Here is a 17,555-nt window from a genome sequence, read left to right on the forward strand (position 1 = left end):
CGCCCGCGCCGCGGAGCTGGGCGGCAGCCAGCCCGGCTATTTTAAGCCCCGTCCCGCGCCTGCGGAGGAGAGGCTGAGCCACCGATCCCGCTCGGGCTCTCGGTTCCGGCCTCGGCAACTTCCCCTTTTTTCCGCAGCGCTGGCACGCAGCACAGTCTGCACGAGCCGCTCCTTCCTCCTCCTCACGGCCAGGAACCGGAGAGGCCGAAGCCCCCAACCTGCGCGTGGGAAACCGCCGGGCCCGGCCGTGGCACGCGGTGCTCTGCGGCCGCCCCGCGCCGAGCAACCGGCGTTTGACGAGCGGGCAGCAGCTGCCCCACCGAGCAGCTGTGGGAGACGGCCCGGGTGGCCGTGGGATGAGCTGAGCTGGGGGCGCACCACGGACCCACGGCCCTCGGGGGGGTGCCAGGCACTGAGCCCGGCCCTGACAGCCCCTGCCCCAGCAGCCACCGCCACCATCCTCGGTAAGGACGCAGAGCCCCGCTGCGGGCCGGATGAAGCAGCTCCCAGACCAAGTGCCTATCAGTTTTTTAATAAAAACAACCCTTCCACCCCTGCCTGTACTGCGTGCGGGGAGACAGCTGGGGGTGAGCACCCCGGGCCAGAAAGGGAAGCTGGGGTGCGGTGCAGCCTCCCCCCGGGGAGGGGGTGAGCGGTGAGCTGGTGCTGAGAGCAGACGTGGTGCAAGGATGGCACCTGAGAGGAGGAAAATGGACAGGCTTCGGGTCACTCCTTCTTCCCAAAGAACTTCTTGAAGACGGATTTGTTCTTGGGGCGAGGGGGGCCGGGGGTCTTCTCCCCCAGCATGTCCTGTGGGCTCCCTGGCCGGGCCACGAAGGAGTGGCAGCGTGCCCTGGGCATGGCTGCTGCTTGCTCACTGATGTACAGCGTGACCGAGTAGCTGCTCCCGGCCTCCGGTGGCTCCTGGGGCACGGCCACAGGCACGATCTTCTGGTAGGTGGCTGTGGGAGAGAGCAGTGAGTGGGGACGGGGATACCCCAGCTCTGTGCCAGAGCGGCACCATGCAGATGGCTGCAGGGACGAGGGCACTGGTGCCATCTCCTGGCAGTGACAGCGAAGCCAGCACCTAGCCCGGAGCAGCCATGCTTCAGCCTGGCCCAAGGTGTAGGAGATGCCTCCTAGTGGGACCCCTCCTAGTCCCACCACTACCACTCCAACCAATGCCAGTGGGTAGGATGGGGCCTGCTGGGCAGGGCTGCCCCCCACACGTGTGCACTGCCATACCTGATGTGAAGGAGTAGGACCTCCTCTTGTTGGCCACCAGCCCGTAGTCATCGTCTGGGCAGCTGTTGTCCCACAGCCCAGGAGACATCCTGGGTGACAACTGCTGTTCCCTGGACCCGGCTGCATGGCTGGTGGCCCCACAGACATCCTCTGAAGCAGAAAAGAGACATGTTGGGGGTAGGGGGGGCAAGACACGTGGGAGATGCACCCTCAAGTGGAAACATGCCCTATAAGAGTGGGTTACCTTGACCCAAATGCAAGACACCGACACAGTGCTGTGACACAAGCCAAGGCACCTCAGGACAACCTGGTATCATCCCCGAAGAGTACAGAGAAACCTACTGGTATCCCCAGGCAGGTAACTAGTGCTTCTCATCCCCATTCCTGGCCAAGGGACCCTAAGACTCCTCGCCCACACCCCACTGCCTTCCAGCCTGACCCACAGCCTATAGCTACCTCAGGGCTGTCTCCCTCACACCCCTCAGAGCTGTGGAGAGGAGGCAGGGGGAGCTGTATGTGCAGGGCTGTATATGGGCAACAAGTAGGGGAGAATCTATGGGTCCTGAATGTAGGAGGCCACCAAGGCAAGGAAGTCACCTGCTGCCACTGTCCCATCAGCTGGGCCATCCTGGGTGCCCAGCGGCTGTTGCAGCCGGGCGTTGGAGCGGGGCAGCACCACAATCTCCGGGCTCTTGGCAGTCATGGCCTGGTGGTGTCCCTGCAGGTGAGGGCTCCCGGGGCCGGGCATCTTGCTGAACCTGGAAAGGAGCAGAGATGTACCAGGTGGGCTTGATGGAGCTCAGAGCTCCTACGGAAGGGCCAAGGGGAAGCAGCAGCTAGTACCCTCTGACCCAAAGTGCCTAATGGCACGCTACTGCCACGGTGTGTGTTGCCAGATGCAGTGAGAGGAGAGCAGCACCCACCATCAAGCACAACACAGAGCTGTCCCAAGAGCTGGTCGGCCCCTGGCTACTCACCCCCCAGCAGCCCTGGGGCTCTCGATGCACTGCGTGGCTGCCTGGAAGTAATCCACTTCGGGGAAACCTGGGGCACAGCAAATGGCACGTTGGGGCACAGAGGCACAGATCAGCAGCAGGGCTGCACTCTGGCTGTCCCCATCCCGCCAGCTCCAAGGGCTGTAGGCAGGGTGCCCCGCTCCTCCTGCCCACCCAGGGGCCATTCACCTGAGTTCTGCTGCAGCTTGGAGACCCATTCGTTCATGAGGGGCTGGGAGGGGGCCCTCAGGAGGTACTCGGAGCCATCCCGCAGCCTGGCAGAGGAGAATAAGTCAGCAGCGAGACCAGCGTGCCTCGCAGACAGACACCACCTCCGTACTCACTGCAGCCTGAAGCAGTTGGTCTTCTTCACGTACTCAGTGTCCGGCGTGCAGACGGCTCCGGAGAGGTTCAGGGGAAGGGCCACCACGGAGCTCTGCAGCACAGGGAAGGGCAGAAGCAGCGGTGAGGCGTGCAGCTCTCAGTTCCCTGAGGGGGGGAGACTCCCCCTCACAGAGCCCACAGCACCCTACCTTGAGGCTGTCCTTGCGGTCCTGGTAGAAGCACAGCGTCTGCCTCATCAGCACGGCGTGGAAGAGGCCCCAGGTACGGCAGCTCGCCTGTGGGATGTGGGTGGGGATGGCCGTGACGTGGAGAGACTGCTCACCCCACAGTCTCAAGCCCCAGTGCTCCTAAAGCAGCCGTACCTTTCTGCCCCCCGCCTGCAGCACGTGCTTCCTTTCCAGCGTCCCCTCCATCATCTGGAACTCCACTTTCCCGGTGGCAGCCTGCAAGCAGAGCAGAGCAGAGCAGAGCAGCGCTTGGTGAAGCGGCGCTGGCTCAGCCCAGGGCAGATCCCCAGCCCAGCACTGACCTTGCTGCCCTCCCTCTCCTCTTCCCGCTGCCTGTGCCGATCCCACGTGCCGGGGCTGTCCGAGGGGGCTGTGGATGGCGGCTCCTCCAAGCAGGGGGTGGCCCCGTGGCTCTTCTCCCCATGCGGGCTGTGCAGGAGCTGGGCAGCGCCGGGCAGGGTGAACTTGGCCACCAGCACGTTGTTGGCCGCCGAGAGGATGAGGGGCCGGCCGGCGGTGTCGGAGCCGGGGGGGCTGCCCGCTGTGCGGCTGGGCGCCCGCCACTCGCTCGCCCCATCCCAGATGGCCTGCAGCTCCTCCTCCTCCTCCTCAAACTGCCCGCGGGCAGGGCGGCACACATCGGTACCCAGCACCGGGCTGGGGGGCTGCGGGGGACCCAGCTCCCACTCAAAGACAGAGAGCTGGGTGGGAGCGGCAGGGGAAGCGCAGGCAGCGCTGGGGACCGCTCCTGCCGCTCCCGAGGTGCCGGCAGGGGATGGCCCCAGCTCCGGCCGAGCGGCTTCGTGACGCCCGGCCCCGCTGCCAGGGCTGCCATCCCGGTACGAGCGGGTGGCCAACGCGTCCCGCTCCCGGCTGCTGACGTGGGGCGGCCGGCTCGGCCGAGAGTCCACGATTCCCTCACCAGCACTGCTGGCTTGTCGCGGGCTGCGATGCTCCTCCAGGCCCCAGGCCTTGTGTCGGCCATAGCTGGGGTTGAAGCTCACCTCTTCAAACCACGTTCCTCGCTCGCCCTTAGGGGCCTTCCCCAGATCCCGACTCTGTCCCCCCGTGCCCTCCTCCTGCCGCCCTGTCTCGCAGCCGGGCTGCCAGAGCCTCACTCCCGCGCCCTGCCTCTCCTCCTCCCGCGGTGCCGCGTCCCGGAGGCACCCCAGGTCCTTGGGCAGCTCCAGGCTCAGCACGGAGCCCAGAGCAAGCTGGGGGCACGCGGGCTTCGAGCCCGGGGAGACGCAACGGGGCTGGGGGTGCCCGGGGGTCGCCCCGCACTCGGCATCAATGTCCCGCACCAGGGGGTTCTTCACGTAGAGCAGCAGCTCCCCGAGCGGGGGGCTGGGGGCTGCCCCCGCCGCCTTCCTGCGGCCGCACTTGAGAGGCCACGTGTTGGTGGGGCCGCGGCGCTCCTCGGGCGAGGGCTGCAGGGAGCTGGAGCCCATGATGCCCTGCAGCGTCAGCAGCCGCGCCTGCTCGGCCTTCGCCCTCTCCCTCCTCTGCAGGCTGTTGAAGAGGGATCCGGCTCCGGCTTTGGGCAGGGTGTGTGAAGCTGGTGATGTGCCAGCGCCGGGTGCCGGCGGGCGGGAAGGCGCAGCAGGCGGTCGCTTCACCAGCTGCGGTGTGCTGGAACTCTTCCTGGCTTTCTCCCCGTAGCTCTCCTCCAGTGGTGCCTGCGGACACAAAGGAGTGGATGGGTGACTGCCGCGCTCCCAAAACACTCGCATAGCCCTGGGCGTGTGGAACTGGGAGCGCACAGCTTTCCCCAGCACGCTGCCTCTAGGCAGCAGCTCGGCTTGGAGGAGCTGGAGTGCATCTCCCCAGCACCCTGGGGACTGCCACCCCCAGCCCTTGGGGCAGCTCGCAGCCCCTCGCCCTCGGTGCCAGGCACGTGGCGGCTGTGGCAAAGCAGGGCAGCACAGATGCAGAGCGGGCGGGTTCACACCATGCAGCCACTGCCCCACATGCAGCCCTCCCAGGCTGTTACCTCTTCCAGCAGCTGGTGAGGCAGCTTTCTCTTTCGCTTTAAACTACCCCAAGTGTTTCCTAAAAGCCCCTGGCAACGCTTCCAAAGGGTTTTAGAGCCTGAGGGTTTAGTGGCAGGGAGCTGAGCAGCAGGAGAGAGATAGAGAGAGGCGAGGGAAGTGTGAGGTGAGGAGCTCTAGCCAAGGGAGTGCAGACAAACGGGTGGCACAAGCTCGTCCTTAGCCCTTGGGAATCGCTCAGCATCCAGCACGGGGACAGCCCAGGGACAGCCTGGGCACGGGGACAGCCCAGCCAGGTGCCACCATGGGAGACGCCCTACAAGCCCCCAGCACAGCTCCCCATGGTGCCGCACTTACGGTGCAGCCCCACGTACCGTCCTTGGCGCCTCCTCAATCTGCACCTTCTTCTTCTCACCCTTCTTGCTGATGCTCAGGATCAAGTTGACTGTTCCTCCCAGCCCGCTGGGGCCCCGTGGCGGCAGCAGCAGCGTAGAGGTCTCAGAGGAATCCCAGGCCACAGCCTCCTCAGGGGGTCCCAGGTTGCTAGGCTTCCCCCAGCTCTGCTCCCCTCCCAGTGGTGTGTCCGAGAGAGGCGATGCTGGAAGGGAGCCCACTGCTCCCACTGGCACCTGCGGCTCTGGACCTGGCACAGGTGTGGGGAGGGAGCAGAGCGTGATCCTGTCTGGGCTAAGGATGCTCTCCCCAGCACACGGGGCACTCTGCTCCTGCGGATTAAAAGGAAAGAGACAGTAGAGGAAGGCTCGCTCTATTTCAAGACAATCCTCCCCTTGTCCTGCCTGAAGCACCGGGTGTCGCAGGGCAAGACACCTTCATCATCTACTCCTGTGCCACAGGCTTCATCCAGAGCTCTCAGTGCAGCTGGGTGCTCACCTGGCTGGCAGGGGATGCTTGCAAGGGGCTCTCTGGATCCTTCCTGTCCTCCTGCTTGTTCCCAGGGTCCCGCTGGTGCCTCTGCGCTCGCCAGCGCACCAGCACCCAGCCCAGCATGCTCTGCAGCTCCTCCAGGCGCTCCTGGATCTGTGAGGATGGAAAGGAGGTGCTGGGGGGCTCGCAGGGACCCTGTACCGCTCACCGGGCTCCGTGCCCACAGTCTGCTCTCTCCTCCAGGTCTGCTCCAGCGGGATTTCCGTAGGATGCTGAGAGGCTGCTCACCACTTACCATTGCACTCAAGTTGTGCTCCTCAGCCACCAGCTGCTGCCCTGCTGCTGCCAGCTTCTCAAACTCCTTCAGCTTCGCCTCAATCTTCCTTTCCAGCTCCTCACACTGGGGCTCCAGGAGACCGTGGCTGCTTGGGCTCTCTGAGAAGATCTGAGCCCGCGTGTCCTCTGTCCAGGAGCTGAGGGCACAGGAAGGACAGGCTAAGGTACAGACCAGCTCAGCCCTAGAGAAGCCATTCCTGACCTGTCCTCATCTCCTAAAGGACGTGGTTTCTCAATCACACAAAGCGTTCCAAAAGCTGCCAGTGGCCGTTCCTCAGCTGAGCTGAGTGACACATGAGATCTTATAGATGCTGCCTCGGCCCTGGCTCTGGTTCCAGCACTGCTTACGTACATGCCGGCATCCCCAGCTCTGGCAACATCACACTGTTAGCACCGCCGCCACAAAGGTAACCCCCAACAGCTCACTGTCACTTACATCATGGCCAAGTAATCCTTGAAGAAGTGCCGCAGCCGGCCAGCCTGCTGCACGTGGGCACGGGTCTCCTGCAGCAGCTCCCGCAGCTCTGCCCACACCCGCAGTGTGCGCTGCGCCTCCCGGCCGATGGGGCACAGGTGTGTGGGGCAGAGCTCTTGCAAGCGGGAAGCCTTCCGCTCCAGCTCCTCCAGCTTCCCCTGCAGGCTCTCTGACACCACACGCTGAAGACCAGAGAGAAAAAGGGATTCAGGATGCTTAGCGTGACATAGTCATGAACTCTCAGCTCTTAACCTCGGCGCAGGATCCTCTTCACGTGCTGGTTATGATGCACCCAACCCATCCCATTCCCTGCTGCACGAAAGGGCCGGGGGCAGCGCTACTCCCTGCAGCCACGATGGGCTCTCCTGCATCCTGGGACTCAGGGATGGAGAGGAGCACATCAGCAAGGATGTGGGGGCTCTCCTAGGGCACGGTGAGAGCGACGCTGCATTGGGAGGATGAGCAAAGCAAACGGCTGTGGCTTCCCCGCATGCCCGCCTGAGTCACCTCCCCACTGACGGAAAGATGAGCGAGGCGCTGGCAGCCGGGCGCTGGCACACGGGAGCTGACGTAAGCGCTCTCCCTTCCCTGGCCCGAGCTGGGCTCCACTGGAAAATTCCAGCCTGGACGCCGCAGCGTGCCAAGGCTGACGACACCTGGGCCCCCGGGGGCCAGCGCCTCCCCGGGATGGCCTCATCCAGCCCCGACACCTCCCCAGCAAGGCACCCAGCCGGCCACGGTGCTCCCAGGCTTACCTCCATCTCCTGCTGCCGGCTCTGCAGGCCCTGCAGCCCCGGGAGGTCCTTCTCGCTTTTCACTGTGGTGAAACCGCTCTCTGCTTGGGCAGTGTCACGAGCCAGGGCCTTGGCTTCGCAACAAAGGGCCTCCAGGCAGGGGGACACCTCTGCCACCTGGGTGGGCAGGAGGAGGGAGATGAGCCCCAGGGCAGATATATAGCAGCACGGGAGGGATGGGGAACGCCCTCCTGTTGCAACACCGATCCCATTTGTGCCCCGCAGGGATGAGTCAAGGTGCATTCCCCATCCCAACTAGGTGGCACGTCCAGCTGGAGGTGGACAACCCGCGTGGCATCCCTCAGCCCTCACGTCCTGTCCCCTACCAGGCACTCCAGGCTTTCCGTCTCCACCGCCACCTCCACAACCCGCTCACGCTCCTTCACCGCACTGTTCAGCATCTCCACGGCCTCCTGCAGCTCTCCCAAAGGACTGCTCACCTCCTTGCTGTCTTCAGCCTGGGCTGAGAGCGGGGGAAAAGCCCCCTGCGAGCCACGACACCTGCTCCCTGGCTGAAGCCAAGAAACACTGGGTGTGAGTGAAATGGGGAGCGACCCTCTAAGCAGCCAGGTTGGAGAGGGCCCCCCTAGGGTCTCCCTGCCTGCCACAGATCAACCCTCGGGCTGGTCCGTCCCCGCTGCTCACCGCCTCAGGTCCCTGCCGGCTTCGTGACTCCTCCTCTTGCAGGTTCTGCAGGAACTCGGACAGCACCAAGGAGTCACGCAGGTCAGCGGCTCGGCGCCGCAGCGCTGACTGCACTCGTGCCAGCCTACAGGGACAGGTGTCTGACATGGGGGACAGGACACCCTGCAGCTCCTCAGGTGGAGCTTACCCACTCCTCACCCACCCTGGGACCAGGGAGGACGCAGCCCGCCCTTGCTACTCACTTCTCCTCCACCATCTCCACCTTCCTCTGCATCTTCTTCGCCCCCTCATGCTCCACGGATGTCTCGCTCGCTGCCTCCTCCCGCAGTGCCTGGAGCTTGAGGCCGCATAGCGTGAGCTGCCTCTCCAGCTGGTCTGTCCCCTCCAGGTCCCGGCGCAGCTCCGTGGGGCTTCGCATGGGGGCTGGCTCTGAGAGCGACCCGGCCACAGCTTGCAGCCATCGTTCAGCACGGTCCAGCTCCCCCACCAGCCTCAGCGCCTATAGGGACAGCAGGGAGGGAAGAACAGCCCCACCATTGGCTCTGAGCCACCCAGGGGTGCAGAGAGCCCTGCCGTGGGTCCCAACGTGCACGTGATGCTGCTCACCTTATCGATTTCCCGCAGCACCGCGCCATTCTCCTGGTGCTTCCTCTGCAGGTCCTCCCACAGCTCACCCAGCTCCCGCAGCATGGCCTCCACCTGCGGGCTGCCCGCTGCCTCCTGCTCCTCCTGGAGGGGAAACAGCAGTCGGGACGGCCCTGTCCAGCGATCCCCTGCTGCCCTGTGCCAGATGGGGCTCAGCCCCAGTGCTGGAGCTGTGGTCCAGCGTGGCCCTACCTGGCAGGCACCCTGCACCTGGGCCTCCAGTGGCCGCGTGCCCCGCTCTGCCTCTGCCGGGACTTTCCTCTTCCTGCAGAGTGGGGGACAGTCAGGCATGGGGAACCCCCTCCCTGGGGCTCCACTGTGAATGAAGGGTCTGAGGCTGCCACGCCGTCCCCCCAACCCAAGCGCCTTTCTGCCCCCCTGGGGAGGAACTTTAGACGCTGGGTCTCAGCAGGTGCCCCTCTGTTCCCATTCCACTATTGACAGGCACCTCCCAAGCCCATACCTCTTGCTGTCCCCTCCTGGTGCTGCAGATCCAGGGCTGCTCCTCTCACCTCGCACGTGCTCCACCATCTTCCTCGCCACGTCCTTCTGCACCTGTGGCACGAAAGGACCAATGCCTCCTTTGCCAAGCCCAAAGCGTGCTTAGCTTTGGATGACTGAAATGCTCATTGCTATGGCTCTCTATATCTCAACCCTGGCTGAGTGACAGGGTTTGGCCAACAACCAAATTCCCACAGGCTTGCCTGTCTCCCTGCTGCACAGCCCTGGAGATGCTGGGGCAGCAGGGCTGAGCTGCCATGCTCACCGTGACACCAGGACCTCTCTTCTGTCTGTCTCCTGTGTTCTTCCCCTCCAACTCCTGGACAATAACACGTCCACAGGGCTCAGTGATTACAGCCACAGCTTCACTCCCCGGGAAACCACTCACTGGAGCCAGTGCTGGAGCCTTCTCGTTCCTGGAAAGGGGCAGAGTGCAGCACGGTATAGAAGGGATAGGATGGACTGGAGCTCAGGGAGCAAGGTGGGAGCTGCCCTACCTCAGTGCCTGCTGGAGCTGGGCCCAGCTCTCCTTCACATCTCGGTGCTTGGCAGTGACACGAGCTGCCAAGCTGGGCTGCAGGCTGAGCAGCTGGGACACAGTCACGTCCAGCATCTGGAGGACAAGGAGCAGGCAGGGAGCAGTGGCAGGACTGCTGAGGGATGTGGTGTCTGTTTGTCCCCCCACTGTCCCCCAGGGTACCTCCCCCATGCAATATCCCATGGGTGCCAGAGCTGACCTGGTAAGACACATGAACCCATCTACCAGGATGCTACGCTGGCTCGGAGAATGAGCCCTGCACTTACCATCACTTGGCTGGCTATGTCCCTGACATCCTGATCCCGGCTCATTTCAGCTTCTCCTTGCTTCCCCCCGCTGCAGACGTTCCTCCGCTGCAAGAAGAAGCTACAATCAGTGGTGGAAGAGGGACAGGAGCTGCTGACATGTCAAACACATGTCGTCCAGCAAAGCAGTGCTTGCTGTGTTGGGCTCTCATCCCACACTGAGCTCTGTCCCACAGCTCCCTGAACTCTGTGCCCAGAAAATGCTCAGCATGGCAGCCTTCATGCAAGGCATGAGAATGGGCTGTTCCCCACCCAACTTCATTCTGCGTGGGGCTGTGTGGTCCTGGGGTTCGAGTGCCAGTACCTTGGCATGGATGGCATCCAGCAGGGCATCCGCTTGCTGCAGGAAGGTAGCAACCTCCAGGGCCAGCTGCAGAGCCTCGTGGTGCTCCTTCAGGGTCCCCTGCAGCCGCAGCCACCTGCACAGACGGGAAGGCAGACGTGAAGGCTGACCTGTGCCACGGTGCTGGCCGCACCAGGAGGAAGCCCAGCTCTGCCCTGCGCAGCCCATGCTGCCTCTGCTCACATCTTATTGAGGTGCTTGCGCCGGGCGGAGATGGTCCTGCTCTCACTTTTGCCTTGTTTCTCTAGCTTCTGGGCCAGGCTGTTAAGCTCCTCATGCAGGCTCTGGAACTGCTGCTCCTCCTGCCCACACAGAGACAGAAATAAGAGACAGAGATGTGAGGCCTCACTTGCAGGCTGGAAGGGGGAAACGGAGTGGGCTGTGAGGTTGAGCTCCCCCCAAATCAACCCCCAGCAGCCTCTCACCTGCTTCAAGTCGAGGATGCGGCGGGTGAGCTGGATCTTGTCCGGGCTCTCCTGCAGGAGGGCTGCCAGGGAGGGCTTCTCCTCCTGGGACAGGGGAGGCTGTGAGCAGGTGGGGACACGGCTGGCGTCCCACCCCGGGGCACGATGCCCACAGCCCGCACCTTGCTCCGCATCCAGGCCTCCAGCCGCTCCGCCTTCCTGCCAAAGTCCTGCAGGCTGCGCAGCCCACCCAGGGCCCGGCTCTGGTTGGCGGCCGTCTGTCTCAGGAGCTGCCACTGTTCCCGCAGGGCCAGCAGCTGCCTCCGCACCGCCTCGGCGCCGGGACTCGGCCCACACATCAGCTGCTCACCCATCTGCAGGGCCACACTCAGCACCGGGGGCTCCCGGGGCTGTGCCCCACCACGAGAGCCTGGGGCCGGCGGGGAGCTCACCTGGTTGAGCTTTATCAACGTGTTCTCGAAGTCCTTCATCTCTCTCTGCAGGGTCTGAGTCGCCTGTTCCCAGTCCTGGAGGTCGCAGCCATCCTTCAGGTCCCGCAGCTTGCCTAGCACCCAGCCTTCCGCCTGCAGCACGGGAAGAGCCGTGTGTGTACGGACGGCTCTAACAGAGCACACGGGCTCAACTCACCCTGGCACGACGGGGCGGGATGGCGAGCAGCCGCCTTCCCCGCCTGCTCCGCCCCAGCGGGAGCAGCTCCTCACCCCCGCTCCCTCTCCGCTCCCCATTCCCATGCTGCTGGGGAGGGAACAGATGAGGAGGAAGGCGGGAAGGCGCCCGCACACGTGGGGAGGAAGCAGGGCCCGCTGCGGGCTGACCCCCTCTCCCGGGGCTGACAGCCAGGCGGAGGCGGCCAAGCATGATCTCACGCCGCAACAATGGCTCCGCTCGAGGCCGCTGCGCAGCTCTTCCCGTCCCACCGCCCGCACGGAGGGCAGCCGGCCCCAACCCATGCCCTGCCAGGCTCACCTGCAGCACCTCCCGGTTGAATTGGGCGAGCGGGGGGCTTGGCTCGGGCGTGCCCGGGGGTCCCACAGCAATCTGCCTGCTGCTTCTCGCTGCCACCAGCTCCTTGCTCCTGGGACTCTCCCTGTGGGGCGCTGCTGGAGGGGCTCCCGCCAGCTGGAGGGCAGAGGGGGGCGGGGGGGTCAGCGTGCTGTCCCAGGGCCCTCCGCACCGCCTCCAGGACGGGCACGTGGTTTGGAAGCCTGGCTCAGCTCCGTGGGCCTGCCTCGGCCCTCAGCCCACCGCCCCGCCAACACGTTTGGAGCGCTCTCAGCCAGTTCCCAGGCCTCGGGCCCGGGCACCGCGCTCACTGCTCCCCCGGCACGCGGAGTGCGTGTGCCCACAGCACGGTGACACCCCAGGGGTGCTCCCGAGTCACCCCACGGAGAACGGAAGGGCACAAAGCGACCCAAGCAGACACCTGCTCCCGGTGAAGGGAGAAGCGCGGCCTCTCCCTGGGGCCCGGCGCTGACGAAACACGCTGTCAAGGCTCCAGCTCTGCCGGGGGCCATGGCGAAGGTCAGCCAGCACGAGGGGTTGGCCCCGCTCCAAGCGCGGCCCTGGGCCCAGCTGCACGGAGCTGGGGGGAGCGCGGCCACCCAGAGCTCATTCCCAGCATGGCGGCCGGGCCCCGCCGCCCCCAGGGACAGCGCTACCCCCAGCCCTGTCACAGCCGAACCCGGGCACCGCGGGAAGCACCAGGCCACCCCAAGCCGGAGCTGATTTCACTTCATGCCAGGTCTGGTCACGCCAGCCTCCAGCTCGCCCCAGGCCCTCCACCCCACAGCCGGCTTCCCAGGTGGCACAGGGCAGCGGTCCCCTCCAAGGACCCAGTGGCAGCATGCCTGCTGGCTGGCACCTCCTAGGAGCGGGGCTGCGGGGCCAGGCAGTGGCTGCAAGCTCCCTAAGCACCGTGGCATGTGCTGCCCTGCTGGTGACACGGGAGCTGCATTTCAAAGCCCTTCTGTCTAACCACAAGAACTACACGAGTGCTTCCTTTTTTCTCTCTCTCGCTTATTTTTCTTTTTTTAATAGCAGCACAGATTCTCAGGCCCTCCTGCAACTCTGATGTCTTCAGCCCGTGGACACGGCAGCAGCCCACAGCCCACAGCCTCTGGGAGCCACAAACTCAGAGCCGGCTCTGCTGTGCCCACTAACCCCATGCGCATCCCCAAGGCTCCATCCGCCTCATTTGTGAGGCAGCCTCCTTGGCAGCAAACCCACAGCTCCATCTGTCAGCCCCAAACCATGCCCTTGGCTGGGATGCTCAGGATACGTACCATACCAAAAGGGGAGCCTCCGTCCACGGGAGAGGAGAAACCGCCGGACCGGGGGCTGCCAGCCTCACGCTTCTCATCCTCAGCATCCACATCCTTCCTAAGAAAGACCTAGAGGAGGGCCAGGCGTGTCCCCATCAGCATCTCAGCGGTCGCAGCACCTCGTGCCAGCCGCTCCCTGCCCAGGCAGAGATGCGCTGCCTGCGGGCATCCTTCTGCCGCACGGCACAGCAGGGCAGGGAAAGCACGAGCCCACCGGGGGCCGCCACCCCAGGCGCTCCGGGAGACGAGGACACAAAGGCGGCTGACTCACAGGGAAGGGCACCCGCGGGACCGAGCGGTGGCGGGTGTGAGCGGGAGAGGCAGAGGAAGGGAGCCCGGGAGCCGCGGGTAGGTGCGGAGAGGAGCGCGGAGAGGAGCCCCGGCGAGCTGCTGCGTTCCTGCCCCCGGCGCTGCCGCCCGTCCCACAGGGGGACGCTCCATCCTTCCACCCGCACCCCCGCGCGGCCGACCCCCGCTCTCAGCCTCGCGCCCCCGCGCCGCGCGGACAGGAAGGGCCGCTCCCGGCCGCGCACCGCGCCGAGCACGTGGCGCTGCCTTATATGAGCGCGGGGAGCCCTCGGCCGCTACCCGGAGCTGTACGCGTGCCGGGGGGAGCGGCGCGGCTCCGCCTGGCCTTTATTGGCAATGCAGAGAGCGGCTGGCAGAGCGCTGCGCGGCTCTCCCGGCGCTGTCCCGCCGCGAAGCGGCTGCCGCGAGCCGCGGTCGCACCGCAGCGGGATCCCCGTCCACGCACGCGGGGCTCTCGGCGCCGCCGGGTTGGGGCGCAGAGGGCGGCCGCCAGGCCCCGTCCCGCTCCCGGGGGGGGCAGCGGCCTCGTCCCGGCCTCCGTGAGTCACTTCCCTTCTCCCGGCCTCGGTTTCCCCTCCGGTCAAAGCGGGGGGGGGGGGGGGGGGCGAGTTCCCGGCTCCCCGCACGCAGCCGCACCCCGAGGGCCGAGCCCCGCTCCTTCCGCAGCCCCGGCGAAAGCCCGGCCCCGGCCGGCCCGGACCCCCGAGCCCTCCAGAAGCGCAGGGGGGCACAGCAGCCGTCCCGGCAGCCCCGGGACCCAGCGCCGCGCCCGCAGGGGCGGACGCGGGGCGCGCTTACCTTGACGTGCGCCGTCCCCGCGCCGCTGTTGTTGTTGTTGTGGTTCCTCTCGCCGCCGACCCGGGCGGGGTCCCGCGGTGCCCCCGCGTCCCCCCCGTGCCAGTTGGACAGCGTGATCCTCTTGATGGAGCGCGCCAGGGCGCCGCGGCTCACCCTCTCCTCCTCGCCCCCCCCGGCCGGGCCGGCGCCGGTGCCGCTGCCGGTGCCGCGGGGCTGCTCGCGGGGGCCGGCCCGCGCCTGGGCCAGGTACAGGGAGATGCGCTGCTCCAGGCCGGCACGGAGCCCGCGGCGGCCGTCCAGCGCGGAGGCGAGGGCGATGCCGGGGCAGGAGTCGGCGGAGAACTCGGCGGCGCACTTGGGCAGCGAGAGCTTGGTGCTGATGGTGAAGGGCTGCACCTTCCTCGCCGTGCTGCCCGACATCCTCCCGCTGCCCGCCGCCGGGGAGAGGCTCCGGGACGGGCGGGCGGCCGGGGAGGAGCGCGGGCCCGAAGCGGCGGCGCGGCTCGCCCGCTCTCCGTCCCCGGCCGGCTCCTTCCCCGGCGCGGGCGCGGCGGTGCCGGGGCGGGCGGCGCGGCGACGGGGCCGCCCCTTCCCGCGGGGGCTCTCAGCGGGGCGGCCCCGCGGCGGGGGGCGGCGGCGCGGGGGGCGGTGGCGCGGCGGCCATGGCCGGGGCGGCCTCTGCCGCCGGCCGCTCCGCCGGCCCCTCCGCCCCCGCCGGGGCGCGTCCCCTCCTCCGGGCCGGGCCCTCCTCCCGCGGCGGGCAGGGCAGGGCGAGGCGAGGAGAGGCGAGGCGAGGCGGCCGGGGGGCGCTCGCTACGGGCGGCCTCAGGCGTCCGCCTTCTTGTGCAGGTTGAGGATGCAGAGCAGGCAGGTGAGCAGTGCCTGGCGGCTCTCCCGGGAGCGCAGCCGGCGCCCCAGGCGGCGGAGCGGCGGCAGGAGGCGCTTGCGGGCCAGCTGCAGCAGGCGGGCGAGCAGGGCGCGCAGCAGCGGGGCGGCCAGCGGCACGGCGGGCATCGCGGCCCCCGCGGAGCTCCGGCGGCGGCGGCGGCGGCGCCGGGACGGGAGCGGGTGCGATTCGGAGCGCGGCGCTGGGGCCGTCCGCCGGGGCCGCCTCCTCCCGGCCGCTCTCACCGCCCCGGGGGTCTCTCCTCCCTCGGAGCCCGTCCCGTTCGGCCCCACGCGCGCCGCGGCCGCCAGGAACGGCAGGGCCCCCCGAATGGCACGGGCGTCCGGGCGGCGAGGAACGCCAATAAAAGCGAAAAGCAGCTGCCCGTTTAAATGCCCCCTCCTCCCACACGTCTTCTGTAAGCGATACGGCCCCGACCCATCTGTTGGTGGCGGTGCTGGGAAGGAGGGGGCGAGGGAGGACCGACACCTGCCCTGGGCGCGGTGCGGGCTGCGGGGGCTCCTGAGCAGGCGGGCCCAAAATACTCCTCTGTGTCACTCCGTGCTGCCGAGTGCCACCCAAGGGCCGGGAGTGCGCACACGTGGGGCAGGGAAGCGCCGGGTGATGGGGATGCCAGCGCAGAAGGGGCTTTCTATTGGGTTCGGCTGGACGAGGGCAGTAGCCTGGGCCCGCAGGCTGGGGGAGCGTGGGCAGGAAGGCCCATGGTACGCCTCTGTGCCCCTCCGCCTCCCCCTGCATCCAACCTTTGTTGTGCTCCCCGTGGCTGTCCGGCCACGTTTCCTCCCCTTGTTCCCGTCCAAAGCCATGCCAGGAGCTTGCTCTTGGCTCCCGCTTGAGCAGAACTTAGGAAAATAAACAAGGGACCGAAAGCCCCCACTCTCTTTCCTCATCTTGGCTCACTCGGTGCAAGCCACCCTTCATCCAGAGAGCCCATTTGGGCGGCTCAGCCAAGGTGACCTTTCCCAGCCCTGCAGATCCCTCCCGGAGAGCCAGGGATGGATGAGGGAAAGGGCCAGCCATGCCTCAGTGCGGAGCTGCCACGTGCCTTGGTCAGAAACAGCTCTGGGAGCTGAGGGACATCGGTGATGTCAGCCTTGAGACCAGCCTCACATCGGGCCTAGGACCGGCCTCCCACGGCCTTTGCTTCTGCCTGGGCTGGAGGACTCTCATCCTGCGCTGCCTCCATCCCTGAGGTAAAGGACAGGCTTTGTGCTTCCTTAGCAGTGAGTGGATCCCCCTTTACTGGGGAGGCGGTGGGCAGTCTGGAGCGAGGCTGTGGGCTTTGCTGCTCTAACCCTGGGTGAGTCATTTCCTCTCTCTGTGCCTTTATTTCCCCAGCAGGCACCAATTGTGATGGATGAGAATGGAGATCGTATTCCCCACGGAGCTTTACCTATTGCTGCGAAAAGACGCTGAGCAGAAGGGGTCAGGAAGCCTTCCCGTGGATTCAGTCCCTGTAATCCCAGAAGAAAGGAAGGCACCGGCCGAGCACAGAGGTGATGCAGTGCCTGCCTGGGGGCACTCTGTGGGCCTCACGTGGGGAATGGAAGATCCCTCGGGAACAACGGGGCTGCAGTGTGCACCTGCTGCAGAACCTGCTCTATCCTGGGGCACAAGTGGAGAGCAGCAGAAGCAGCGGCTGCTCTGCCAAAGCCAGTGTCTTGCACCATCACAGCCTTCAGCCCACGTGGGGCAGTGCCTGTTTGCCAGGCTGCCGTGCCGTGCCGAGAATGCGGAGAGGTGCTGAGCCCCTTTCCCCAGCTGGAAGTTCAGGGCCTTCAGCCTTGGGGCAAAAGCACAGCCCAGAGGGGTGGAGGGAGTTAACCCCGATCCTGTAGCGAGTGACACGTCCCACGTCCCCTGTCCTTGCGGGCTGGCGGCAAGGCAGGGTGCTCTGCTGCCAGCCGTGGGGACAAAGCCCCAGGATCCAAAGAGCCCAGCGTGGCAGCCAGCTTTGCTGGCCAGGAGGGCCCTGGGGAGCACCCGTGACAGTGGAGCGCGGCTCAGCGCAGGAGGAATGCCGGCCATTTCTGCTGGGGTAGGAGGCAAGCGCTATAAATAGTTTGTTTAACTCACTGCATCCAGGCCCTGAAAGGCTCCAACCCGCATGCATTCCCCTTTTCCTCGCGCTGTTGAAAAAGGCCAAATCCTGCAGCTGCCGAGCAGCACCCGCAGCCTTGCCCATGGGTCCCCTTGTTTGGGGCCGGATCCACATCGTCCCTTGGGCTCACCAAAGACGTGTTGGCTTTCTGGGGAGCCTCTCCCCACCCGGTGCTGGGTGCAGGATGCTGCTGGCACCCAGCTGCTGGTGTAGGGGAGCAGAAAGGGGGCTGCCCCCCCAGCTCTTTGCTCACACAAAGGTCGCTTGTACCCACAGGACTGGCATTCCTGCTGCTGAGGGACGGGGCATCCAAGGGGGAGACGGAGTCTGAGCACAGCTGCTGGGGCAGCTGCTGAGGACAGCCACAGCCCGCACACAGCCAGGCTGGGGAGGACAGACACTAGCAGCTGGAGAGACACAGGAG

The 17,555-nt window shown here is 66.3% G+C and overlaps 1 protein-coding gene across 1 annotated transcript; it reads right to left on the reverse strand.

Moving 5' to 3' along the window:
- Positions 1-516: 516 nt before the first annotated feature.
- Positions 517-14,827, reverse strand: LOC421441 (spectrin beta chain, brain 4-like). Its single transcript, XM_015283780.4, has 31 exons — positions 14,124-14,827; positions 12,978-13,085; positions 11,662-11,814; positions 11,127-11,258; positions 10,857-11,048; positions 10,696-10,779; positions 10,454-10,572; positions 10,232-10,346; positions 9,889-9,975; positions 9,582-9,697; positions 9,350-9,500; positions 9,047-9,138; positions 8,776-8,848; positions 8,545-8,667; positions 8,181-8,437; positions 7,939-8,062; positions 7,620-7,805; positions 7,255-7,410; positions 6,461-6,681; positions 5,984-6,161; positions 5,695-5,841; positions 5,178-5,528; positions 3,115-4,491; positions 2,948-3,028; positions 2,774-2,860; positions 2,585-2,676; positions 2,430-2,515; positions 2,223-2,289; positions 1,843-2,003; positions 1,246-1,395; positions 517-962 (listed from the first exon to the last, which is right to left on the reverse strand). Exons 1-31 carry the CDS (start codon positions 14,541-14,543, stop codon positions 727-729), a joined length of 5,922 nt encoding a protein of 1,973 aa, XP_015139266.3. The 5' UTR covers positions 14,544-14,827; the 3' UTR covers positions 517-726.
- Between the last annotated feature and the right edge of the window lie 2,728 nt (positions 14,828-17,555).

Source organism: Gallus gallus, chromosome 3, assembly GCF_016699485.2.
Source record: "Gallus gallus isolate bGalGal1 chromosome 3, bGalGal1.mat.broiler.GRCg7b, whole genome shotgun sequence".
Taxonomy (NCBI): Eukaryota; Metazoa; Chordata; class Aves; order Galliformes; family Phasianidae; genus Gallus; species Gallus gallus.

Excerpts from the sequence above, each read along its gene's own strand:
- LOC421441 (XM_015283780.4), bottom strand. The coding sequence starts at position 14,543 with ATGTCGGGCAGCACGGCGAGGAAGGTGCAGCCCTTCACCATCAGCACC. Across the intron at positions 9,698-9,888 it reads ACATAGCCAGCCAAGTGATG|ATGCTGGACGTGACTGTGTC; the intron begins GTAAGTGCAGGG and ends CTTGTCCTCCAG. Across the intron at positions 2,677-2,773 it reads ACCGCAAGGACAGCCTCAAG|AGCTCCGTGGTGGCCCTTCC; the intron begins GTAGGGTGCTGT and ends CCTGTGCTGCAG.